Source organism: Callospermophilus lateralis, chromosome 15, assembly GCF_048772815.1.
Source record: "Callospermophilus lateralis isolate mCalLat2 chromosome 15, mCalLat2.hap1, whole genome shotgun sequence".
Taxonomy (NCBI): domain Eukaryota; kingdom Metazoa; phylum Chordata; class Mammalia; order Rodentia; family Sciuridae; genus Callospermophilus; species Callospermophilus lateralis.
Window position 1 is genome coordinate 87382438 of NC_135319.1, and position 27181 is coordinate 87409618.

Consider the following 27181-nt stretch of genomic DNA (forward strand, 5'->3'; position numbering starts at 1 on the left):
CCCGCCCCCGCCCCGGGCCCGCCCCGCCCCCGCCCCCGCCCCCCCCCAGCCGCCTGCATTTCCCAGGATTCCCAGGGGCTGGGCAGCCGGAAGGCTGTGCGCCCTCGCGGGGCATGATGGGGGAGTTGGAGATTTCCATCATGGCGGCTTCCATTTCGGGCTACACCTTCAGCGCTGTGTGTTTCCACAGCGCCAACAGCAACGCGGACCACGTAGGTGCCGGGCCCCGTGCTGCGGCCGCTGGGGGGACTTCGGCCTCCTTCTCGGACCAGCGCCCGCGGCCAAACCGGGACTGTTTGCGCCTTACCCCCGGGCTCCGGGGCCGGCCCGAGGGCTGGTGACCCAGCGGCCCCAGCCCCCGGCTAGCTCCTTTGCCTCTGATGGGCCCCTGCACTCGGCGTCCCGGGTCCAGCAAACCTGTCGCACCCGGTCCCCCGCATGTCAGGAGTCGCCTGGTGGAAACTGAGTGCCTGCCCCGCCCTGAGTCAGGCTTCCATACTTAGAGGGGCCCCGGGGTCGGGAAGCAGTCGAGAGACCAGGCTTTTAGTCTGGGGTGAGAGGCACTGAGCTCCATCCGCCAGTCTTAACAGGTTGTCGTGAGGTACCACGAGTGAAACCATTCCTGTCACTGTTCAAACTTGCTAGACACGATTGTGTATTTTCTTCACCCCTGTGGAAAATGGATAATGTAAACAAAAAATGTTAAATGCAGGTCTGTTTGCATTTCCTTGAAATTGCATGTTTAGTTCCTTGTTGAATGTTCCAAGACCGCGGAACTAGTCCCAGTGAAATAGGGAAGTGACAGGCCCTGGTATGAGTGATCCGGAATGCTTAGGTTTTGTAGCCCACAGCGGGAGCAGAACCTGTTTCAGTGTATTTATTTTGTGAATTGCCCTTTAATGTCATGGGCCTTTGGTTTGAAATTCTTCGTGAAAACTTAATTTTTCTCTTACAGGAGGTGTTTAATTTGCCCACCAAATTTGAGGATTATTTTAAGTGATGTTAACATGAATGATTCAAATTCATTAAATAAGTGTGTGGAGTTTTTGTGGTTGTCATTACAAAGCAAAATGATACCTCTCAGGATGAACTGGATTTAGCTTGACATCAGCAGTCTTACCTTCCATTAATAAAAACTAATTTCACAAGTCGTTCCATTTGTAAATTGAATGGAATTAAGTTTCTGTACTGTTTCATCAATTCAATGCTGGTAGAGATTAACGATAGGAATATATACAACATAAGGTTTTTCCTTTTGTACACTGGCCTCTGGTACTGTAGCCAACTGTTTAATAATGTAATGCAGTTCAATATGTATGTGATTTGTAGTACTCCTACTGCACATAGACTATTAAAAATGGGTTCAGTGATGGATTCAAGTTTATTGTAAGAATAAGCAGCTATCTGTTGAAAAATGGAGTTTTGGGTTGGGGATGTAGCTCAGTTGGCAGAGTGCTTGCTTAGCATGCACAAGACCCTGGGTTCAATCCCCAGCACCACCAAAAAGGAAAATGGAGTTTTTCTATAAAGTGTGGTAAGATGGTCATTATGCTTAAACCATTATTAGTTTGATTTAGGAGCTGTTACCTTAATATCTACTCTGTGCCAGGCATGGTGCTAGACTTCATGGAAATTTTCACCAGTACTAGTTGTGTTTTATATGGCCATGCCTGTTTATATTAGCCTTGCCACCATTATGTATGTGGAATGCTTGAAAGTAATTTAGCTTTTAAAGTTGAAATAAAAGAGTTTACTTTCAAAATGCATACTTGTTTATCCTGGCAAGAAATTAATTTAAAACCATACATTACTCTGTAGAGCTAGGGTTAGCAATTTTTTTACCATAAAGTGCTAAATAATGAAAAAAAATAGTAATTGTAAAGATTTGAGAGCCTTATGTTTTTTGTAGCAACTACTCATCTCTGCTGTTACAGGGAGAAAATGGCCATAGGAGTAAATAAATGAGGATGACTGTGTTGCAATAAAGCTTTGTAGACACTGAAATTAGGGGTGTACCCTAATTTAGGGGTGTACCCTAATTTCAGTGTCTACAAAGGGGAGAGAGGGTGTACCAGGGATTGAACTCTGGGGCATTCAGCCACTGAGCCACATCCCCAGCCCTATTTTGAATTTTCTTTAGAGACAGGTTCTCACTGAGTTGCTTAGCACCTCGCTTTTTGCTGAGGCTTTGAACTCTGTATCCTCCTGCCTCAGCCTTCTGAGTCTCTGGGATTATAGGCATGTGCCACCATGTCCAGCAAGAATTTCATGTAACATCATATAACAGTTCATGAACATCATTCCTATTTTTATTTTTCCAATTATTTAAAAATTTACAAACCATATTTATCTTGCAGTATATTAACAGGTATTGGGGTGGATTTATCTCCCACTGTAGTTTGTCTGTTCCTACCATAAAATAATAATGAGATAGTCCAGACCAGTCACACTTGACTTTAGAACATTTTGATGTCACTATTAACTTATGTAACTGTTTCTTGTACTGAGGACCATTATCATTGCCAGAAAAAAAAGCAGGACTCCAAGAACAGACATGGTGGCACATGCATGTAATCCCAGCTATCTGGGGGACTGAAGCAGGAGGATCACAAATTTGAGGCCAGGCTGCACAGCTTAGTGAGACTGTCTCAAAATGAAAAGAGTTGAGAGTATGGTTCAGTGATAAAACACCCTTTGATTCAACCCCCAATACCATCAAAACAAAACAAAAAGGCAAAACAGCAAGTTAAATTTGAATTTCAGATAAACAAGAAGTAAATTTTATGTAATACTTAGATTACCTGTATTCTAAACATTATTTGCTGTTTATCTGAAATTCAAATTTAACTGGATGTCCTATATCTTTTTTGCTAAATTTGGGAGCCCAGGACTGTAGAAATCTAGGAACTTAGCTGTGTTCTTAAAGTATGAAGTTTTATGGGAAGATTAAGTTGATTTTTTTTCACTTCAATTATAATTTTTTTTTTGCTTGTTATAAGATGAAGCTTTTTGTAGTGGGAACTCAAAATTGAAAGACTTTTCATAGGGTAAGGCAAGCTTGTTTAGTTGGTGTTTCTCAAACTGATAGTCATGGACATGGGTCTGAGAGGATTTTTTTTTATAAAGAAATCCAGTTATCACTCAAGTTTAAGAAATGCTCTGGAGGCCGGAGTTGTAGCTCAGTGGTAGAGCACTTGCCTAGCATGTATGAGGCCCTGGGTTCGATTCTCAGTACCGCATTTAAATAGATGAATAAAATAAAGATCCATCAACATCTAAAAAACTATTAAAAAAAATAAAGAAATGCTCTGTATGTGATAATTTGGGATTTTAGACTATCCCCCTCCCCAAATCAAATAAAAAGTGAGGCTGTAAAACATCTCTTTCCTCTCATTCCCACAGAGTTGCACTTCCTGCTGGAAATGTTTTAAAACTAGGAAGCCTCTGCAATTGATTTCATGGATCAATCTAGAATTGAAGAGAATATAGTACAAGGATACATTGATTCAACTAGTTTTTGTTGAGCACTTACTAGTTGTTAGGCATTGTAATGTGGTGATTTAGCAGTAAACAAGCACAAAATACCTGCTCTTATGGAACTTATATTTTTAACAAAGAAAGGCATTTGTTTATTTCTATAAATATCTAATATGGCAGAAGATTTCTTTCTTTTTTTTTTTTTTCCATCCTGGATGGAACATGCTAAGTAAGCACTCTACCACTGAGCTACAGCCCCAGCTCAGATAGTGAGAAAAAGCATGCAGGGTAAAGGGGACAGATGCTGTTTCCCTTGTGTGTTTGGACAAAGCATATCTGATGAGATGCCATTTGGGTAAAGACCTGAATGAAGGAAGCGGGGAAGCCATGGCAGTATCTGGGGAGAGAGATGCCAGGACAGCTGATCAGTTCTTCCTTTCTATGGGAAGTTATTCTGACATGTAAGGTGTGTCTTTTCCAACTGTGCTTGTTCTTGTGCAACAAGTACTAGGACAGTAGTAATCCAGTTCAATTGTGGTGATGGGCATTCTCCAAATGTATACATAAATTATGCACTTATTTTAAAAACTCTTTCATGTGAATTATATGAGTTTATTTACTGAAATTCTAATTTCTTATGCCAGCCTATTTAAGCGCACTTAATTTCCATTATATGAACTCTCCCCCAATCTCCCTCAGTTCCCCCTGCCACTGGGGATGGAACCCAGGGTTTCTGTACTATTGAGCTACACCCCCAACCTTTTTAAAATTTACTTTGAATAGGGTCTTGCTGTAGTTGCCTAGGCTGACCTCGAACTTGCAATCCTCCTGCCTCAGTCTCCTGAATAGCTAGGAGTACAGGCATGCACTACTGCGCTCAGCTTGTATTAACTTATTTGTCTTTTAATCATTAGCAAGGGTTTTAAAGCAATGAAGTAAATTGTATGATGTTTCAAGAAAACAACCTTTAGATAGTTCCACTTCCTAAGCTTTTCTGACATTGTTTGTAAGACTTAGTAGTAGGATTTAGGTGATAAATTCCCCCCCCCCCAAAAAAAAAATAACAGAGAAGATTTCAGGGATTAAAATTAGATTTTATCTTGTTATGAATCCTTTGTTCATATAATCCCATTAATAGATATACTTTGATTGCTCTAGTATACTCATTGGTTTATAACTAGTCATTTACATGGCAAGCTTATTTGAATTATTGATGAAATTATTATAAAATTATACATCCTAAATTCCTAATTTTAGTAAAAAAAATCAGTATTTAGCCTGTGACTGTTTTCTTTTGTCTCTTTTAGGAAGGATTTCTGCTGGGAGAGGTAAGACAAGAGGAAACCTTTAGCATCAGTGACTCACAAATCAGCAACACAGAATTTCTGCAGGTAATTGGTAAGTAAATTTATCACTGACCTTAGAAATATCCTACTGTTGTTTTGTTCTTTGGCTCTTAACTGATTTTAATCTCAAATATTAAAAGAATACATAAAAAATAAAAGTATTAGCCTTAGTGATTAGAAATGGGGAAAACCAAGTGCCTGAACTGACTCTAAGTCACAATTGTAAAATGCCACTCACCACAACACTGCCCTGCTAAGAAAATACTTGTTATATGTACAGAGTATAGTCAATCTTTCATTGAGGGATTTTGTTTTTGTTTTGCTTAATTCTTTAAAATTCTAAAACAGAATTTTGCTTTATAGACCATCTATGTAGTGATTTATTATTTCCATATGGGTTTTCAAAATTAATCTGGAAAATGAAAGTTAAATTGCCAGATATAGTTAACTAACAGCAAAATCACATTCCGGATGAATCGTCTATTTATTTATTTATTTATTTATATTATAAATTGTTTTAGTTGTTGATAGACCTTCATTTTACCTATTTATACGTGGTGCTGAGAATCAAACCCAGTGCCCCACACATGCCAGGCAAGTGTGCTACTACTGAGCCTCAGCCCTAGCCCCTCTAGCTATTTATTTTTAAAGAAACAAAATGGTGGGGCTGGGGATGTGGCTCAAGTGGTAGCGCGCTCCCCTGGCATGCATGCGGCCCAGGTTCCATCCTCAGCACCACATACAAAGAAAGATGTTGTGTCCGCCGAAAACTAAAATAAATAAATAAATAAATATTTAAAAATTCTCTCTCTTTAAAAAAAAAAAGAAACAAAATGGTAATTAAAAATTTTCCATCCAAATAATTAAAGTTCTATGTAGGATAATATTCCGATACTTTGGGGCTGGGGATGTGGCTCAAGCAGTATCGTGCTCGCCTGGCATGCGTGCGGCCCGGGTTCGATCCTCAACACCACATACAAACAAAGATGTTGTGTCTGCCAAAAACTAAAAAAAATATAAATGTTAAAAATTTCACCCGGGTTCGATCCTCAGCACCACATACAAACAAGGATGTTGTGTCTGCCAAGAACTAAAATAAATAAATAAATAAATATTTTTAAAAAAAAAGAATTTTCAAAAAAAAATATTCTGATACTTTGTAAACTTTCTGGTTCTTTTTTTTTTTTTTTTTTTTTTTAAACTTTCACTTTATTTATTTTTATGTGATGCTGAGGATCAAACCCAGTGCTTCACACATGCTAGGCAAGCAGTCTACCACTGAGCCACAACCCCAGCCCAACTTTCTGGTTCTTGACCAACTTCCCTGGTATCATAGAAATACCCATCAGTAGAGAGTTTCAGTTAATAAAGTGCCAAGACAACCATTTTTTGCTGTATAATATTTAATTATTAGCTATATTCAGTTTATTGATTAAAACAATTCTAGATCTCATGGACAGATTGTTTGCTAATATATTAAATGTATTGTTATTATTTTGACATTTTTCTTCTAAAAATAAATAAATATTTGAAAATGTAAACCAAGGATGCTAGAAAACCTGTTTGAAAGTTCAAACATGAGGTTGAGTGTCATGGTAGTATTCCCTACTAGGATCAGGATATTTTCTAGTATAGCTGGCCTTCCAGGATAAGGTATTTTAAGTAAAATAAATTGGTCAGATTTGTTGCTTATTGAAAATGTCTAAATCCAATTACAGGCACCTTTTACCTTACCCTTTGCAATAGGGAGGATTTTATATAGAATATCACATTTTGAACATAGAATGACTGCATCTCATTTTGAATACACACTCATTTAAGAAGTTGTACTAATTCATTTCAATCAGAGCTGTTTACCGTAGGAATGGTAGGGAGGAGGCAGGAACAGAAAAATGTCCTCAGGTAGTGAGGATAGCTATTAGCAAAACTCATTGACAGTAATAGAAGGGGGAAGATGAGGAAGTGTTCAACTCAGCAACCAGGAAGAAAAACAAGAATAATGTAGCACCTAGTGAGAAGTTTTAACAGGATCTTCATGGTACAGGAAGAGTCATCTCCTGTGTGGATTTGCTGTTGAGGTATGGAAAACTGGAAGTCCCAAGCAAAGCTGCCCAGCCTTTGCATGCTTTCCAAGGTCCACCTGTCACTTAACATGTCCCCTAACTTTGTTTCATTCTATAGCTTTGTGGAGTTTGAGATCAATACCCTGTTTTTTTCCCCATGAAGTGCTTAGTGTTACACAAAACCTTAAGAAAGCTTTAATTTCCTGCAGCAAATATCACATGGTATCTATCTAGAGCTAGGCAAGCACTCTACCACTGCGCTGTCCCTAGCCCTGGAGCGTGTGTTTCTGAGTTGTAAATTATGAAGGAAACTGCTGGGGCGGCTTGACAGGAGTGTGCATTCAGAGTTCAGAACTTACTCCAGGGATTTTATTAAACAAAATCTTCTTTCCTTTAAAGCAGAAGATAGGTTTTTCTTTTCCATGAACTCTAAGTAAGATTTTTGCTACAAATGTTCTGCATCTCTAACGGTATCTCTGAAATAAACTACAGTGGTGTGCTGGATCATTGTTAGTGATGGAACTTCACTACTTCTAGATGAGGTTTTCTTATTTGCATCACTATATCAACACCATAGGTAGACAAATTAATTACCTTCTTTCCTGTGGAAGTTTTGCATTTATGCATGAGTTTTGGCAGCATTAACTCAAGTACAGAAACTACTTGTTTTTAAGGCCTTAAAGGCTGTAGTTTCATTTGTAGTCAGGTAAAGTTGCTCCCTAAACTGAGGCTGTGGCTTCTTAAACAGCAGGTGATTAATTGTCTAAGAGCATATGATAGAATTGAATGGTCAGTGAGTCTCACAATCTTAGGAAACCCAGCTCCTAAGCCCCCTGAGGAGCTTGGAGAAATGTTCACTCTGCTGACTCATAGCAGCTTTTTAGAAGTTGTTAGGATCTGCCTTATAAATGACCATCACTCTCAGCAATGACCGCTTTGAAAGGGTTAATAGACTTCCAGAATTCCTTCCCCTTCAAAACACCTGGCCCAAGTTGTCATGAGTTGTTAGTTGATTATTAATGGTAGAATGATTAAGGCCCTTCTCTCCCTAAGCTGTCCTCAAAGCTTTTTTCTAATTTGATTAAATGCTTCCAGTCAGTGGTTACTTTTTCCTATGATTCTTTGTTTAAATAGGTAAGATTGAATAAGGCACACCATAGCTGTGAGTTCCTGAATAAGAGCTTTCAGATGTGTGCTCATCATATGCGGACAAAGGAAAACAGAACTTTCATTCTCCAGTCTACTTTGTTTGAGAATGTGTCTCTGGGTATAACTGCTCAGAAGCCACACTGCCTTTCCTAGTATATACACAGCACCTATTTGTGAGAGGAAGACTGTCTTTTTATTGTCTGAGATTTTTTAGTTTAAAAAATCCTGAGCTATTTGATAGTTGCCTGTGTCTTACATGATCAACTGAAATGTATTCCTCTTTCTGATTACAGAAATCCATAACCATCAGCCTTGTTCAAAACTTTTTAGGTAAGCCATGTCCTCCTTTTTTTTTTTTTTTTTTAATTTCAATTTTAGTATTTTGGGTACCAGGGATTGAACCCAGGGGTGCTTAACCACTAAGTCATATCCCCAACCCTTTTTATTTTTGACACAGTGTCTCACTAAGTTGCTCAGATTGGCCTTGAACTTGTGATCTTGCCTCAGCCTACAGAGTTGCTGGAATTACAAGTGGTATCCACCTAGTGGCCACATCCTTCTTTAAGAAGAGTTTAGCCCTCTTTAAAAGGATTGATTAAAAACAAGTGAATGAGCTGAGAGAAATTTAAAATGTTCAGTGGTCAACTTAAAAATCTAAGGAAAGGAGCTAGACACAATGGCATGCACTGGAGTCCTGGCTACTTTGAAGCTGAGATAGGAAAACTGCTTCAGCCTAGGGGTTTAGAACAAACCTGGGTAATATAGCAAGACCCATCTCAAAAAAAAAAAGAGAGCAAGGAGGGCTGGGATTATGTTTCAGTGGCAGAGCACTTGCCTAGCATGTGTGAGGCACTGAGTTCGATCCTCAGCACCATATAAAAATAAATAAAGGTATTGTGTCTATCTACAATTTAAAAAAAGGAAAAGGAAACATAAAACTTTCTTTTTCTGTTCATTTAAGTTAATATATTGCCAGTTCCATATTGTAACCAACTAAAGGACTAAAATAGAAAAAAAAAATGGGAAGAGAAACAATCAAAACAGAGAAAGCAAACAGCAGTGAGCTATATGGAGGAAAAGGATGAGAAAGAGGAATCCAGTATTTTCCATACATTGGATTTCTCCGACACCACTACCCGGGCCTCTGTCTTCTTTCTCAGCCCACACCCTTCCACTTGATGGCTGGTATGATCTCAGCTTTGGGTTTCTCTAAATTTCTTGAGGCCTGATTCCCCCTTCCCAGAAGCCAGGCCAGTGCTTCTTCCATTTGCTCATATGGAATGCAGTGAGCACCTCCGTTTTCTATCCCTAGGGCCCTTCTTTATGGTGATTGCTATATGTGTTCCCTGACCACACCCTGCATCCCTTGCATCCAAGCACCCCAGGGGACTTGTATCATGTTCACCCCACACATATATACCCCTACCCATTGATTGTTTCAGAGTATTATCAGCATGCAAGGTGACTACCTACAAAGAAAACCTCAAAGTAGCCAAGAACCTCATCTCTTTTAGATTCACCCATATTGTAAAAGAACTGTAGGGAGCTAGATGAACAACCATGAGTTCATTTAAAAAAAAAAAAAAGCAAATGAAATCATTCAGGCCCAGCCCATATGTTGCCTCTTTCTGGCCTGTGGAAGTATCTGATCTGGGCCTGTCAGAGCTTTTTTTGGTACCAGGAATTATACTCAGGGGTGCTTTCCACTAAGCTACATGTCCAGCCCTTTTTATTTCTTATTTTGAAAAGAGAGTCTCACTAAGTTGCCGAGGCTGGCCTCGAACTTGTAATCCTTCTGCCTCCCAAGTCATTGGGATAACAGATGTATGCCACTCTGTGCAGTTTCTGCCTCACCTTTCTGAGAAATTCTTTAAAACACTCTAAGCAAAGTAAAACCAGAACAAGGATTTGACTTTATTTATTTATTTATTTTTTATGTGGTGCTGAGAATGGAACCCAGTACCTCATACATACGAGGCGAGCGTTCTGCCACAATCCCAGCCCCAAGATTCATCATTCTTAAAGCTGAAAGAAACCATAGAAATCATCAGTCTCTTTCAAATTCTTTGTCTTGTTTAAAAAAAAAAAAAAGAGAGAGAGAGAGACCAGATAGGCTGTAACTTGTCCCAGATCCTACAATGAGAAACAAAACTGGGGCTGGATCTGCTGTTTTCTGATTCCTGAGTCAGTGTTTTTCCCATACCTTGAACTTCTTCCTGTCTTTAGGGCTTGGGAGGAGGACGATGGTGTGCAGAGACCCATGAGCAGAAATAGAAAAGGCCGGCACATCAGTACACCTGGGTTGCTCACCACAGGAAACTGGTCATGTTAGTCTTTTTTTTTTTTTTAGTTATAGGTGGACATAGTACCTTTTATATATTTATTTATTTATTTATTTTTATGTGGTACTGAGGATGGAACCCAGTGCCTCTTCCGTGCTAGGCAAGTGCTCTACTACTGACCTACAACCCCAGGCCCACATTGGTCATTTTGGAAGGGAGCACATTGACACTACCCAGGTCTGGCTTCAAATTCCAGCCCTTCCATCTACTAGCTCTGTGATTGGAGCAAATCATCAACTTCACTCTCTTTATCTACAAAAATGGGAATAAAGTTTGTTGAATTATTGAGCTGAACTCATATCTCCCGGCACTGAAGCAGGAATGATGAGAAATGACATGAGAAAACACATGGCTTTGTGACGTGAAGCATTCAGCCAGTGTTCGATTCCCATCTTCATGTCTCAGCAAATGAAGTATTCTTATCTTTTTTTTCCATAAATAATTGATACTTAGAAAAGAAGAAAAGATGCCACAGCCATTTGAAACTTCATGTTTTATACTGACTTGCTATCGGCACCTCCCACATGTGGAAGTGTTATCTTTTTAATGTAGCAAACTCTTGAGAAGTCTTTGATATAAAAAATACTATGTATTAGAGAAGTATTTAGACAGATTATCATTCTTTATATACCTTTGAAGGCAAAGAATTATATATTTATTAGAGTTAGGTGCCCCATAGACATCTGTACCTAAGCACGTTCATGTCATGGTATTATGGAATTTTAATAATTTTTTTTTCTTCTTTTAAAAAAATAGTTTTTATGACTACGCAAGCAAAGTTAATGAAGAGAGTTTGGACAGGATTCTTAAAGATCGGAGAAAGGTATGTTCTATTTGTTGCCCAGTCTGATATGGGAATAGTTCTTTATCTTAACACCTAAACTTAAAAACAAACATAAAATGCAACAGTGAAGAGTCAACACTGATATGAGAGTTCTGTCACCTTAAGCAGATTCTAAAGGTAAATTTGCAATTATGGATGTAAAACAATGGTTACAGTATATTGATAGAAGAAAATTCAGTGTTTATAGTATGATTCCATTAGGTAAAAATCAGAAGCAAAAAGTGAACTATAATCTGGAAAGTTAAGAATAGTTCAGTTGATCTAGCCATGTGTGGTGGCACATGCCTGTAATCCCAGCAGCTTGGGATGCTTAGGCAGAAGGATCTGGAGTTCAAAGCCAGCCTCAGAAACTTAGTGAGGCCCTAAGTAACATAATAAAACCCTGTCTCTAAAATTATTTTTAAAAGGGCTGGGGATGAGGCTCAGTGGTTAGGCTCCCCTGGGTTCAATTCCCCAGTACCAAAAGAAAAATAACAAAGAGTAGTTCAATTGATTCTGGTGATTCATTCTTTCTAGTGTATAATTTAAAAAATAATTTGGCAAATACTTAATACAGTCTTGTAATCAGAAAAACTATTTTTAGGGGCTGGGGATGTGGCTCAAGCGGTAGCACGCTCGCCTGGCATGCATGCAGCCCAGGTTCGATCCTCAGCACCACATACAAACAAAGATGTTGTATCCGCCGATAACTAAAAAATAAATATTAAAAAAAACAAAAACTATTTTTAAAAAATGTAAATTGCAATCAAACATCTTTGGATATGTTTAAATTTGAATACAGATGTTTTTCCAAAAGTCATGTATTTATTATTTCCATCAACATACACATGTGCTATTCTGGTTGTATATGGTAAGCAAGTCTGAATAAAACTGAAAATGAACCAGATTTTACTGCTGCAGTATTGTCTGATGAGTTTTTTGCTTTGAGATATTTCAGAAAAAATAGATTGGTTATTAAACAATTAGAGGGGAAAAAAAGTACCAGTGAAAATCCTTAGCTTGTCAAACAGAGAGCAAAATGCCTTTTTTATGGGGGCTGGAGGGAGGTACTAGGGGTTGAATCCAGGATCTTGTATAGGCCAGGCAAGCACTGAGGTGCACCAGCCAACAATATGCTTTTGTTGAAGGGTTTCAGGAGTAAGTGCAGTTAGATCACATCAGCAGCCTAGTGCCACTGCTGGGTACATTCTATACCATGTAAAGGAAGAAAGAAAAGCAGGGAAAAATAAAAGAAAGAATAGAAAACTTGGAAAGATATAGGTCTGAGGACAGGAAAAATGGCAGGAGGTGCACAGTCCTGGTGGTCCAACCACGCTGCCTGCCCAGCTAGCAAAGGGTATTAGAGCAGCCTCGGGCCTCTCTCATTTTCAGTGGTATGCCCAGGGGCATACATTCTGGAATCTCCCAGCAGTTCATCCCTCATCTCTCAGATGCCACTTTACTTCCTCTTTCATTTTTATATGGTAGATTGTGAGCCTTTATTATGCTTTCTAAAATTAAAATTTTTTCCATAGAAATTCTTATTGGAGCTTTAAGTAGTTTTAAAAATTTTAAGTGATAAAAAGGACTAAAGAAATTGAATAGGAAATTCACAAAAGAAAAAAATCTACAGACAGCCAAGAAGTCAGTGAAAAGATGTTCCACTTCAGTCAGCAAACACAGATTGAACCAGGTGAGATGCCATTTTTTGCCCATCAGATTGGCAGGAGAGTAAAAGGATTGATAATGGCCAGTACTGAAAAGGTGAGGGACACAGGGAAGCAGCAGCTGGTAAATGTACGTTGACATGATGGGAGGACGATTTTATGATAACAGTTTTAACTACATAGTCCTGACTCTAGGAATCTGCCCCCACCCCACCCCACAAAAAATTAGTGTACCTGAGCACAAAGATGGAAAGAGCTGTCATTTTTAAACAGTTTAACTCTGTTCTGGGTCACATTCTGTGCACTCTTCATGTATTGACACACTTCATCCTTGCAGCAGCTCTGTAAAACAGATTTTACACTTGAGACAAACGGGGTTAAGTGATTTTGTTGTTAATGGTGGAGCCAAGGTGTAAACCAGACAGTCTCTTCTCTTGGTCTGGGGTACAGGATGTTTGCTGCTTCAATGGTGAATAGTGAGGATTTTATTTTTTAATAATTTTATTTATTTTTTTGTTGTAATTGGACACAATACCTTTGTTTTACTTATTATTTTTATGTGGTGCTGAGGATTGAACCCAGGGCTTCGCCACAATCCCAGCCCCAAATAGTGAGGATTTTCAAAGCAACCTGAACATATACCAGTTTGGAATGATTAAGTCAGTTATGTTGGTACCTCCTTATTATGGGATTCAAAGCAGCCATTAAAAAGAATAAGGGAGGGTCTTTTTGTTTTTGTTTTGTGGTACTGGAGATCAAACCCAAGATCTGTTCATGCTACACAAGCACTCTACCATTAAGGTATATCCCCATCTTTTTTCACTTTATTTTGAGACAGAGTCTCCCTAAATTGCTTAGGATGGTCTTGAGTTTATAATCTTGCCTCAGCCTTGTGAGTTATGGGTATTGCAAGTATTCACCATCACACCCAGCTATGAGGAAGGTTTTCATTTAATGAAACAGAATGATCTCTAAGTTATGTCAAGTGAAAAAATATGATTTGTTTATTTTTGGGGTGATTTTTATTTTTGTTTTGGAGCTGCAGATTAAACCCAGGGCCTTGTGCATGCTAAGCATGTGCTTTACATCCCACCTCCAGGAAAAAGCTATAATACAGTTTGAGCCCATTTTATATAAAAACAAAAGTCTTAAGATGAGAGTTCAAACACAGAGAAAAAGATCTGGGAGAAAGTCAGCCAAACTTAGAAAAGGAAGAGTAGGAAAAGGGTAGAGATGCCTCTAATGAAGAGAGACTTTGGTTTTTTTTTTAATGATCTTATATTTTATAATTGAAAATAAATTGGAAAAAAGAAAAGGACTCCTCTGTTTAATCTTTTCATTAGAGGAAGTGACACACTTCAAATTAATTTAGGGATTTTTGAAATAGGATTTGCTAAAGCAGGGGGAGTGCCACACATCTGTAATTCCATCAATTCAGGAAGCTGAGGCAAAACATTTGGAAGTTCAAGGCCAGCCTGAGCAATATGGCAAGACCCTGTCTTAAAATTTACAAAATAAGGCCAGGTACAGTGGCACACTCCTGTAATCCCAGCAGCTTGGGGAGGCCGAGTCTCAGGATGGGTCTCAATTCATAGCCAGTTGCAGAGCACTTGCATGTGTGAGGCACTGGGTTCGATCCATAGCACCACATTAAAAAAAAAAAAAAAAAATTATTAAAAAAAAAAAAAAGCCAGCCTCAGCTATAGCCAGACACTAAGTAACTCAGTGAGACCCCGTCTCTAATAAAATACAAAAATGGGGCTGGGGATGTGGCTCAGTGATTGAGTGCCCCTGAATTCAATCCCTGGTAAACCCCCCCCCCCAAAATTTACAAAATAAATGAATAAAATAGGATTTGCTGGTTTGAGACACAGTAGACCATTTGTTGGTTATTGTAATTGACTGCTTTTTCTGGAACCAAGAGTTAAAGTTGAAAGTAGATATGCTTTATTTTTATTTTATTTTATGGAACTTTGTTCTAAAATAAATGTTTGTTTTCTTTGCAAAATATATGTTTGTTGCATTCCTTACATTACTTGGAAATTATGTTCTGTTTTTCATGAAATTTGTTAAAAACAGACACTGTGTTTTATTTCATTGTATTTCCTATGCTACTTGTAGAACTCTACAAGGAGTGTTTTTTTTTGTTTGTTTGTTTTGTTTTGTTTTGTTGGCAGGAGATTGAACCCAGGGCCCTGTGCTTGCTAGGCAAGCACTCTACCAACTGAACTATATCCCCCACTTCTAGAAGGATTTTTTTTTCAAAAATTCAAATTTCTAGCTCAAAAGCAGTAATTATATATAATTTCAATTAATTTAGATGACAGAAAAACCTTTACAGTTGATTCTAATTTGGATTATTTTTCCCCCAGAAAAGGCACTGAGTTATACTTTTACCTCAAAAGGGTGGTATACTACCTCCTAAGGTGCATTTAGAATATTGGGGTTGAGGGGCTGGGGATGTGGCTCAAGCGGTAGCACGCTCGCCTGGCATGCATGCGGCCCGGGTTCAATCCTCAGCACCACATACAAACAAAGATGTTGTGTCCGCCAAAAACTAAAAAATAAATATTAAAATTCTCTCTCTCTAAAAAAAAAAAAAAAGAAATAAATTTTAAAAAATAGAATGTTGGGGTTGAGATAGAAGTGAATATTGTTGACATTAAGATATCCCAGTAGGGACAGTATAGTCAGGGGCTGATTCGCTATTTTGTCAGAGTCCATATTGTGTTTGTGAAGTTTCCATGGGCTTTCAGGTTTAGGCAAAGGCCAAACGGCAAGGGAGAAGGAGGACTTCTGTCTTCCCAAAGTATCAACTCTGAAATCAATAACAAGAAGCATAACAGCCATCCTAATATGACCCACATGGCACAAGCTAAAGCCAGTAAATGTGCCTTTCATTGAGGTAGTTGCTTTGGCTCCAGAAAATGTAAGTGAATGTCAAAAAGAAAGAAGAAAGTCTGTGTGGAAAAGCGACTATGAAGCATCAGCCAAGATGAAATGTAGGAGAGAGAGCTGTGATTCTTCATCATCATCTAAGAGGTGCTTTTTAACACAATGACCTAGTTTCTCAGTAATCTTGCAACTAGTTTGTCTGTTAGCTCTAAGAGGTAAAATTGTAAATACCAATAGTACAAATTAATTTGGCAGCTCATTCTTCATTGATCAGAATGTCAGGAGAATCAATCAGTTTAAAACTTTTGGCAAATGTCAGATCAATTGGTTACTATCAGTCAATAACTGACATAAAGTTCCTGCTTCTTGGGGCTGGGGATGTGGCTCAAGTGGTAGGGCGCTTGCCTGGCATGCGTGCGGCCCGGGTTCGATCCTCAGCACCACATACAAAAAAAAAAAGATGTTGTGTCTGCCGATAACTAAAAAATAAATATTAAAAAAAATTCTCTCTCTCTCTCTCTCCCCCCCTCTCTCTCTTTAAAAAAAAAAAAAAAAGTTCCTGCTTCTTAGAAAATACAAACAAATGAAAACAGTGAGAATCAGCATCACTGAAAAGCACTATTACTTATCCTATAGTCGCTTGAAAGGTTCTGTTTATCAGGGAGTATTTTGTGAAAATAGCCAGTGTGCTGAATGCCGCTAGTCTTTGCAGGGGAACAGAGACAATACGAGTCGTGCCCCAGTCTGCAGAGGAGTTAGTTCCAACAGTTAATACAGAGGATTGAGTGTTGGAATGAAGTGTACCATATTCTCGAACATTGATAGCTCTAGCCAACAGATAGGTTTCTATACACTTTTTCTTGAATAGAAAACTACTTTTACCTTTTTCATCATGTTAACTAACTCAGAATTTGAATCTTAGTTTTGCACAACAGGAGACAGGCAGCCAAGTTCCACACCATGACGGTCACTCAGTTGTATGACTTTGGAGAAAACAATTCTTAGAGTTTACCTGGAAAGAAAGGAAGATTTGGCACAGGAATTCAGCAATAATTAGTTTACTTTCTTTATATGAACATGGTGCCAGAATATGATTTAAATTTACTATTAATTTAATATGACACTAACGGTCTTAAACTACCTTACTACTTCTTTTTTTTTTTTTTTTTTTTAACCAGGGATTGAACCCAGAGTGCTTACCCACTGAGCCAGATTCCCCGCCCTTTTTTATATTTAAATAATTTAGAGAGAAGGTCTCGCTGCGTCAGCCTCCCAAGCCTCTGGGATTATGTGCGCCACTATGCCCAGCCTCTACCTTACTTTTGTGTTTGTGTGGGTGAGGAGTACCAGGAATTGAACGCGGGGGCACTTGGACCATTGAGCCACATCCCCAACCCTATTTTGTATTCTATTTAGAGACAGGGTCTCACTGAGTTGCATAGCACCTCATTTTTACTAACACTGGCTTTGAACCCGTGATCCTCCTGCCTCAGACTCCCAAGCTGCTGGGATTACATGCGTCCTTGCTTCTTAAAACACAATGTTTAGTCAGTTTATTTCAAAGCACAAAGCTTTATGAAGATGGTTGCTCTAATAAAGGATTAAGTTGTTTCTACAACAGAGATTTTCAAATGTCAGTATGCAAAAGAAAAACTCAAGGAACTTCTCTGAAATTCAGAATCCTGGCAGTATCTTAAGAGGCTGATTCTGCAGATTTGGGTGGGCCCAAGGAATCTACATGTTGACATGCTCTCAGATGTCTCTAGAGTCTATTTTCTGGATATTCAGAAGGTCACATCCAGAGACATATTCTTCTGAGAGTTTAATTCATGTAGCTGCTTTAGTTATGTTATAGTCAAAGCTGATAAAGGTAAACTTTTAAAATAGGTTTTGGGGTATAATTGGCATACAGTAAACATCACATCTTTAGAGTATATGTTTGGTCAGTCTGATATGTGTACACACCCACGAAGCTATCACCTTAATTTAATAGTGAAATACCCATCACTTTTACAAGTTTTCTCATGCCCTTTTCTAATTTTTCTTTCTTACCTCTGGCCACCTCCAACCTTGTCAACCACCAAACTACTTTATGTCACTGTGAATTAGTTTTCATTTTCTGGAATTTTATATAAATAGACTTTTTTGCTGGGTATAGTGGTGCATACCAGTAATCTCAGCTCTTTGGGAGGCTGAGGCAGAAGGATTACAAGTTCCAGGTCAGCCTCAGCAATTTAGTGAAACTCTGTTTTGAAATAAAAAGGATTGAGGGTGTAGCTCATTGGTAAAATACCCCTAGATTCAATCCCTAATGCCAAAATATAATAAAATAATTTTTAAAAACTGATTCATATACTTACTTTGGACCTAGCTTTTTTCACTCAGGGTAATTAATTTGGGATTCATCCATGTTGTAGGTGCCAGTAATTTGTTCCTTTTTATTATTAAGATATTCCACAAATTGTAGTATATCCAATATTATTATTAATATTGTGAATATACCACAATTTGTTTATCTTTTCACTTGTCAATGGACAATTGGGTTGTTTTGAGTTTGGGACCATCACACATAAATGTTTGAACATTTGTGTACAAGCCACAAATTATATATGGAATATATAATTAAATCTGTAAGATTTCATGTAACTTTTAATACATTCTTTTTTTTTTTTTTTTTTTTTTTTCAGAAAGTTATTGGGTGGTACAGATTCCGGCGAAACACACAGCAGCAGATGTCATACAGAGAACAGGTTATCCATAAACAGCTTACCCGCATCCTTGGTGTGCCTGACCTCGTCTTCCTTCTCTTTAGCTTCATCTCCACTGCCAACAATTCCACTCATGCTTTAGAATATGTTCTCTTCAGACCAAATCGCAGGTAAAGAACATTTTCCCACCAGCTTTACATAAAGAGAAAGATGTTGACACAGTAATTGAGATTGATGACTTTGAAAATGTGCATTATAGTGCATATTACAGCATTTTTAAAGAAAAGTTTTTATTATTCTTGTTAACTAGTTCTCCTTGTAGTTAAAGAAGTTTGTTTTCTGTGTCAGTTATTCCTGTAAGTTAAAGTGGTTTGGGATCAGTAAACATTAGCAAGACATGTTTATCATGCATAAATTCTTACAGAAGTAAAAATAAATTATCATTTGCTTCTCCATAATCCATTATGTTAAAATGAAGTTTTATTGCTTTAAGTAATTTTAGAACATAGACTTCAAAAACAAAATTGTAAAATTGATCCACCTACTGGTTAATGAGGGTTTTGCATTGTGAACTTGTTAAAGTAAGAAAAACATATAATTATATGATCATGTTTGCCTGTAAAGTGCAGAAAGCTCTCTCTCTGGAAAGTCCCTTATAGTAGAGTAAGTTAAATTGAGATCAGTGAAAATAATCATTCATTTTGAAATAACTATTTGCAAGATTTCCCTATTATTTCATAGGTATTTCTTTAGCACTTGTCAGTTGATATGGGGATGTAGAAGGTATATAAGATATGACCTCTGCCCTCAAGGAGTTTGTAGTTGAGTTTCTACGTTAAGGGAAGAGAAAAATTGCTAATTCATGCCTCCTTGAGTTGTCCATAGAAGTAGGTGCCCCTGACACCTTCCATTAGTTTACCAATGTCAGAGACTAAGAATCCTATTGCCAAGCCCCAATCTTGTTATATTTATTTTGTTTATATGATGCTAGGGATAGGACCCAGGTCCATGTACATGCTAGGCAAGCACTCTACCACTGAGCTATGTTCTCTGCCCCGAAAGCCCATTCTTGAAATGGCTCTTTTAAATCTAGGCAAGGTGGCTCATACTTGTAGTCTTAGCACTTGGGAAACTCAGTCAGGAGGATCACTTGAGCCTGTGAGTTTGAGATTAGCCTGGGCAACACAGCAAGAGCTGTCTCAAAAAATAAGAGTGTACTTTTAACACTTTCTTTTTTTTTTTTTCCTCAATTTTCCCCATAGGTATAATCAAAGAATATCACTTGCTATTCCCAATCTAGGCAATACTAGCCAACAAGAGTACAAAGTGTCTTCAGTGCCAAATACTTCTCAGAGTTATGCCAAAGTTATTAAAGAACATGGGTAAGTTGAAAGATAAAACAAGAGTTTTTTTCCTGTTGTTTTATCAACAATAATTCTTTTATTAATAATTAAAAACAAAGTGTAGAGAACTATAAAACCAAGTTTATTATGACTGAAATTGAAGAATGCAGAAAAGTAATTCTCTAGGCTACCACCACCATTTATCAAAAGTTTATTCTTATTGAAAAGATAGTTTACTGGGCTGGGGATATAACTCAGTTGGTAGAATGCTTGCCTCACATGCACAAGGCCCTGGGTTCATCCCCAGCACCACACATAGACAGACAGACACACACACACACATACACATATCAACATAGTGAATAGTCCCAAATTTCTTTATAAATTCTGCTTATACCCTCCTCTTGTGAGCAAACTATGCCACTAACATAGACCAAACAAATTCATGTCTTTCAACAATGTCAGAAATATTAAATAATAATAAATTCACAAGTAATACCACATTCAAAAAAAAGTTTACTGTATTTTTAAAAAAATCATCTGTGACAATTTTTTTTTTAATGATTGATACAAAAGTTTGGATAGGGTATGTGTATTTCTCAGGTTCTAAATGCTAACCATGGGAAGGTGGGGAGGGAAAGGAGAAATACATACATGTATGACTATGTAACAACACATCGCACTGTCATATATAATTATAATGCACAATTAAAATATATATTTTTTAAATGTGTGTATATGTATACAAACATTTTTAAAAATAAAACCTGGGGCTGGAGATGTGGCTCAAGCGGTAGCGCGCTCGCCTGGCATGCGTGTGGCCTGGGTTCGATCCTCAGCACCACATACAAACAAAGATGTTGTGTCCGCCGAAAACTAAAAAATAAATGTTGAAATTCTCTCTCCCTCTCTCTCCTCTCTCTCACTCTTTCTTTAAAATAAATAAATAAATAAATAAATAAAACCTAAATGTTTTCACTGAAAAATGTATAGTTTTATTATATTTAGTTTTGCTATTGTGTTCTTTTTATTTTTCTTCTGTAGTTCTAGTAGTATAGGCATTGTCACAGCATTTTAATTAATAAATTATGCTAGGGGCTGGGGTTGTGGCTCAGTGGTAGAGCACTTGCCTAGCTGGGTTCAATATCCAGCACCACATTAAAAAAGAAAAGAAAAGAAAAATTATTTTTAAAAAAATTATGGTAGAAATGCCTTTCAGATTCATGACAGTTTTAGTTACTTTGTGGCATATCTCTTCTCTTTTCTAGTACTGACTTTTTTGACAAGGATGGAGTGATGAAAGACATCAGGGCCATTTATCAGGTTTATAATGCACTTCAGGAGAAAGTACAGGTAACTGATGGATTTACAGTTTCATCTTATTTTTACTGCTCAAATGCTTTTTAATTGTATATTAATTTTTCATTATGTTCTAATTGACAAATGAATTATGGTTTATAAGTGAAAATGTGCTTTCCTAAAATAATATCCGATCTATAGAGTGGTTCCTCCCACCACTTTCCACTACCTGCATCACTCATGTGCCTGACCTGGAGACACTCATGTACATTATCAATACTTCTGTTTTAAATTTTGTGACCCCATTTGTAATCCTGAGTTGGTTGGTTCAACCCGGGGTTGAACCCAGGGGTGCTCTATGTCTGAGGTACATCTCCAGCCCTTTCCATCTTTATTTTGAGTCAGGGTCTTGCTAAGTTTCCCAGACTGGCCTTAAACATGTGATTTCCTGCTTCAGACTCCCAAGTCACTTCGATTACAGGTGAGCACCAGCACAGCTGGCTATAATAGTGTTTTTTTCCTAGGAAAATATATCCCAAGTTTAAAGAAGGTTGCTAAGAACACAGCCTTCTCCATCACTTAAGCTCTAAGTAGAGACAACATCAGAAGCTACCTGTAATTCAACACAGCTCTCCTTCCTTGGTTCTAGTCCACTCACTGCTCCCAGTTGCTCTATCTGGTAGGAGGATCACAGTGGAGCCTGTCATTCCTACTTCTTCATGCCACAAATATTTGTGGAATTATCCCAAATGAGCTAGATACTGAGCTAGGTGCTAGTGGTACTTTCCCACATTATTTCCGTCGTCCCTAATGTGTTCTTAAGAGTAGTTTGCTCTAAAATCCTAATCATAAAAGAACCTTTGGACTTGCCTTGAGGACCAGAAGGGAAGTGGAAAGTTGAAAAAGCTCTCCTAGGCCTAGAGAAAGCCCAGTTTTAAGAAGAAGCCTCCAAGGAATAGAGAGGGACAGAGGCAGCATCTGAAGGAGTGGAGAGCACAGTGAGAGCAGCCTGGGCAGAGTGTGGAGCCACTTTCAGCCTCTCTGCTCACTGCCCCTTGCACTGAGGGAACACTGTGAATACTCACTCATGGCAGGGCTACTTTCTAGAAGTCTCTGGTATTTCTGCTATGGAAGGAATGTGCAGTGGAAAACAGCTTTTGTCCTGAATCCATGACCATGCCGTTTTCGGACTATCAGCACTGGCCAGAGGACTTCAAAAAGCTGTTACCCATTTCCTTGTTAATGGAGGAAGGCCAGCTCTGCAAACACTGATAGCTCCCAATATTCTGATTATTAATGATGAAATATATAGACACAGCATCAAATATTAAACCTTGACTTGGAAACTTACTTTTTCTAGCTTTCCCTCATTATAATTATTTTCTGTTAAATAAATCTGTCTTATCTGATTCTTGATTATTGGTTATAAATAAAAGTTTAAAGCATCTCATTCCTGTCTTATCTTTTGTTCTTCCTTTGTACATTAGACTGGTACCAAAAATTTTCTTTTCATTTCAATAAAAATGATTAATCAAGGGAAAATATTGTATTTTTCCCATGTTACTCATATTTTTCAAGAATGGTCTTCAATTTAGTAAATAAGTACAACATTCATCTTTTGGGCCTTCACAGTCTTGTTCTGCATACTTGTTTGCTTCCTAATGACCTGGGCTCTTCCTAAGGTTGTAACAAGGCTGAATTTATGGACAGCCTCTTGCTGGGTTTGAAGTTAACCTTTCTCTTGTGACTTTCTCAGGCAGTGTGTGCAGATGTAGAAAAGAGTGAGCGAGTTGTTGAATCTTGTCAGGCAGAAGTGAACAAATTAAGAAGACAAATCATTCAGAGGAAGAATGAAAAGGAACAAGAAAGAAGTAAGTTCTTGTTAATTTTACCATTCAGGGGCTGGGGTTATGGCTCAGCAGTAGAGCACTCGCCTTGCAGGTGTTCAATCCTCAGCACCACATATAAATAAATAAAATAAAGTTATAAAAAAATTTTACCATTCAATGTCAGGAAAATGTGTTGTTTTAAATATGGGTTATGCATTCAGTGATGTGAGTCCTACACTCAGAAGGCTGCACATCAGATCAGTGCGTTGGAGGAGGGCATTCCCTTCTCATCAGATTTTCTGGAGGGAAGTGCTCTTTTTCACAGCATCTGACTCAAGTCTCAGAAACTGGAAGAAAAAGACTAAGGATGGTCATGTGTGAACAAATGTATACCAGTGTGATCTAGTACAGGGACTGTGATGGTGGTATTCAATTAACCTTGGCATCCTGCAGGTAGGGATAGCATCCTGAACTCATTATAGCCACATAAAAGCGTACCTAAAATTTTGTGACACAATATTTGATTCATAGGGTCATTGTCAGCATTTTTGGTAACTGTGAATGAGTGAACACCTTAAAGCTAAGGAACCAGTGGGTAGAATGAAAGTTAGGCTCAAGAATCTGATCATGGCAGCATGGTACTATGATACCACCAGATTTAATGTTCATACATAAAATTTATAAAGTATGGTATCAAGTATAAAAGAGCATAAGTATAAAATTTATAAAATATGGTATCGAGTATAAAACAGTATCAAGTGTAAAAGAGATAAGTCTGTGGCTAAACTTTTTAATTTAGTAAAAAAATATGACAACCAATTAAAATGTAATATGTATTTCCAGAAAAGGATATCTGATACATTCTTTCTCTTAAATTTTTCTAGAAATAATCAGAAATGCAGGCAGGTATTTAGAGGAGATAAATCAATATCAAAATAGCTCAATAAATTATGGTATATTATATATATACATATATGATAGATATAGATATATAAATATATAGATATATAGTACCTTATAGCTATATGCAGCTAAAATTTGTCAAGTTATTAGAAAACTAAAAATTTTAAAGATTACATATAGATGTTGGATTACTATGCAGCTATTGAAGTGAATTTGGGTTAATGTCCAATATATAATATATAATCATTTCTTTTATATATGATGTGTGTGGTACATTTTTTTGCTTTGTTTTGTTTTGTTTTGGGTTATTTTGGTGGTTCTGGGGATCAACCCAGGGACCAACACGTTAGGCAAGCATTCTACCACTGAGCTACTCCCCCAGGCTCTAAAAAATTTTTTTTTTAATATTTCTTAGTTGTAAATGGACCTTTATTTTACTTACTTATATGCAGTGCTGAGAATTGAATGAACCCTGTGCCTCACACATGCTAGGCAAGTGCTCCACCACTGAGCCACAACCCCAGCCCCCTCTAAAAAATTTTGAAAGACCTTGTAGATGGATAGATGTGGGCCATTTTTGAGCATTCCTTAAACTGGTAAAACTGTGGTTCAGGACCTGGAAAACCAGCCACCTAAACTTAGGACTTTTAAACTTGTAAGATGAAGGAGTTGTGTAAGTGCATTGTTCCAAGTAACTGTATAAAAATATGGTATTTGAAATGAGACAATCAAGAAAAAGTCCCATGTTTACGTGACCTGGAAAAAGCAGTGAAAATGGTTTAGGTTTCTACCTTTAGTCCCAGCGTTTTGAACACAGTGAGCAACGAGTGGCCGAAACAGCACAGGATCTGGAGTGAAAGCTTGTGTTCTATGTCTCAGAGACCCACTCCAATCAGATTTGTCAGCCTTCGTGGAGACAATGATGCTAACGAGAGGATGACCCTTCAGGTTGTTTTGGGGCATAACTGAGTTAATGTATAGAGAAGTATCATATAAGTTATAACATTATGCAGTTGAAAAATAGTGGTAACAATCTATTTTGCTGCTTCACTGCTATTTTCCAGAATATTCAGGCTGACAGTGTAATGCCTTGATGAAAAGCTGTGAAAACAATAGAAAGTATTAGAATGTTCTTCCTATTTTTACCCAGGGCTGCAGCAGGCAATGTTCAGCAGACAGATGCCATCTGAGAGTGTGGAGCCTGCGTTCAATCCTCGGATGCCCTCTTCTGGATTTGCAGCTGAAGGTAGAAGTGCACTTGCAGATGTGGAGCCCTCTGATCCTCCTCCCCCATATTCTGATTTCCACCCAAACAATCAAGAGAGTACTCTGAGCCATTCACACATGGAAAGGAGTGTCTTTATGCCTCGACCTCAAGCTGTGGGGTCTTCTAATTATGCTTCCACCAGTGCCGGACTGAAGTACCCTGGAAGTGGCGCAGACCTTCTTGCTTCCCAAAGAGCAACTGGAGACAGTGGTGAGGAATCAGACGACAGTGATTACGAAAATTTGATTGACCCTACAGAACCCTCTAATAGTGAATACTCATATTCGAAGGATTCACGACCCATGACACATCCCAATGAGGATCCCAGGAACACTCAGACCTCCCAGATTTAACTAAACAAAAGAAACTCTCCACTTAGCACTGTTTTTCTTAATTGCTTATTGAGAGTTTGTTGAGAACTTTATCTGGGCAGAGAATGGCCTTCCCAGATGGTATGGATCACTAGAGGAGAGTCCTCGAATGCAGGACTTGTAGGAGCCTCTGCTGGTGGTCCTTGCCTTTGATGCAGTGCACAGGTTTCATGACAGAATCACTAAGATAATCAAATTGTCCTAATTCTGGTGCGATTCATGGATGTACTGGTAAATTTAGGCAAAGCGAAACTTATCAGTATAGTTTCTGTTCTTTAAATTGGAAATTAGAGACTAAGCACAATTTAGTCTATAAATGTTCTAATAAATCAAAAACTTACCTCTTGCACTATCATGCCTTGAAATTTACTTTTTCAAAGGGAAACAAGTTTAGCAGCAGCAGCCTTCAAAGAACTTCTTTCTATGATGAGCCAAATTCATCTTTGCCAGAAAAGAAATTTTGCTAATTCCAGGAAGCGTGATTGGAACAAATCACATATACCTTCTCTTGTCTGCATGACTTTGTGAGATTGAAAGAGAAGGCTTTGTTTCAACTTTTTTCTACTAGCCTGATATGTATTGTCACTTAAAATGGTTGCCTTTAAAAAAAAAAAAAGTAGAAATACTAATTACCAGTAAGTAATCATCCAAATAAGTATGTCATAAAATAAGTACTTTTTTTTTTTTTTTTTGGGTGGGTGACAGTGACTGCTGTGTTGCACTAGCACATTATGGTCTCTGTTCTGGAGTCTTAGAAGAAGTGGATAACAGCAGTGGATAACAAAAAGGAGTTGGGTACCAGACCTGAGTTTTATAACTAACAGATTCCAGACACAGTGGATTTAGCTGAGTTCATATATAAGAGATATAACTCATTTAGCTCTTCTGACAAATCCTAGTGTTAGTTTTATTTGTGGAGGAAAAACATCTAATTAACTGGGAATCTTGGTAAATAAAGATTCGTTTTAAATCTGAATAACATACTTTTTTTTAAATTGCCATTTGGGGGATAATTGTGGAGTGTGTAGAAAAACTCTGTTGGGATGCACTTATATTTTTATTTAATTACTGCCTGTTTTCTAGTTTTGCCCAAAATGTGTGAAAGCACTAAGACATTCATGAGTTATGTTGGGCGCCTGGTTTAGAAATGGCAGGACCCACTGTTTATGAGGACTTTAGCCCATGAAGTTAATACTGGGAGCTAAACTGCCTTTACCTTGGACTAGTTAAAACCTGTAAGAATAAGGAAATTGTTAGAGAGGCTTAAATTCCATTCCAAGAGCACAGTTTCATTTTATAGGGTAGGTGTTTACTCACTGAGCTCTGGTTCTCAAACTAAATTAGACAATAGAATATGGACTTTAAAATGAAATGCTGAAACTGCCATTCTTTGGATGTGCACTCTGTGGGGTCTGTATTTTAACTGCTGTCCTGGTCTTGCTGGCCTTATGCCACTGCCATTTGATTTGGAATGTTGCAGATCACTTTATCTGCAAATGCGTTCCTGTTTTTATCAGCTACCTACTAGCGGCTTCAGCACCAGTATGAATTTCATTTTTATTTTCAAGTGCCATTGCCATCTCCTCTGTTCAGATTTTGACATTCAGGAAAATATTTTTATTTTTTATGCCATACTGAAATCTACATTGTATATCTGACAAAGCAGTTAAATGTGACAATAAAAACTTATTTAATCATG

General features: G+C 37.8%; 1 protein-coding gene and 1 non-coding gene across 2 annotated transcripts; both read left to right on the forward strand.

Annotated features, from left to right (window-relative positions):
• Nucleotides 1-88: 88 nt before the first annotated feature.
• Nucleotides 89-27181, forward strand: Abraxas2 (abraxas 2, BRISC complex subunit). The gene is made up of 9 exons (XM_077105346.1): nt 89-212; nt 4785-4875; nt 8329-8365; nt 11134-11200; nt 18450-18640; nt 19733-19852; nt 21082-21166; nt 22869-22983; nt 24995-27181. The coding sequence occupies exons 1-9, from the start codon at nt 114-116 to the stop codon at nt 25462-25464; spliced, it is 1275 nt and encodes a 424-aa protein (XP_076961461.1). The 5' UTR covers nt 89-113; the 3' UTR covers nt 25465-27181.
• On the forward strand, nt 1430-1502 carry Trnaa-agc (transfer RNA alanine (anticodon AGC)). Its single transcript has one exon. It is a non-coding gene; the product is annotated as a tRNA-Ala (tRNA).

What these genes read in the sequence shown, in the direction of transcription:
- Abraxas2 (XM_077105346.1), top strand. Translation starts at nt 114, where the DNA reads ATGATGGGGGAGTTGGAGATTTCCATCATGGCGGCTTCCATTTCGGGC. An exon ending in TTCTTAAAGATCGGAGAAAG is followed by an intron (nt 11,201 to 18,449) that starts GTATGTTCTATT and finishes TTTTTTTTTCAG; the next exon opens with AAAGTTATTGGGTGGTACAG. An exon ending in CTCTTCAGACCAAATCGCAG is followed by an intron (nt 18,641 to 19,732) that starts GTAAAGAACATT and finishes TTTTCCCCATAG; the next exon opens with GTATAATCAAAGAATATCAC.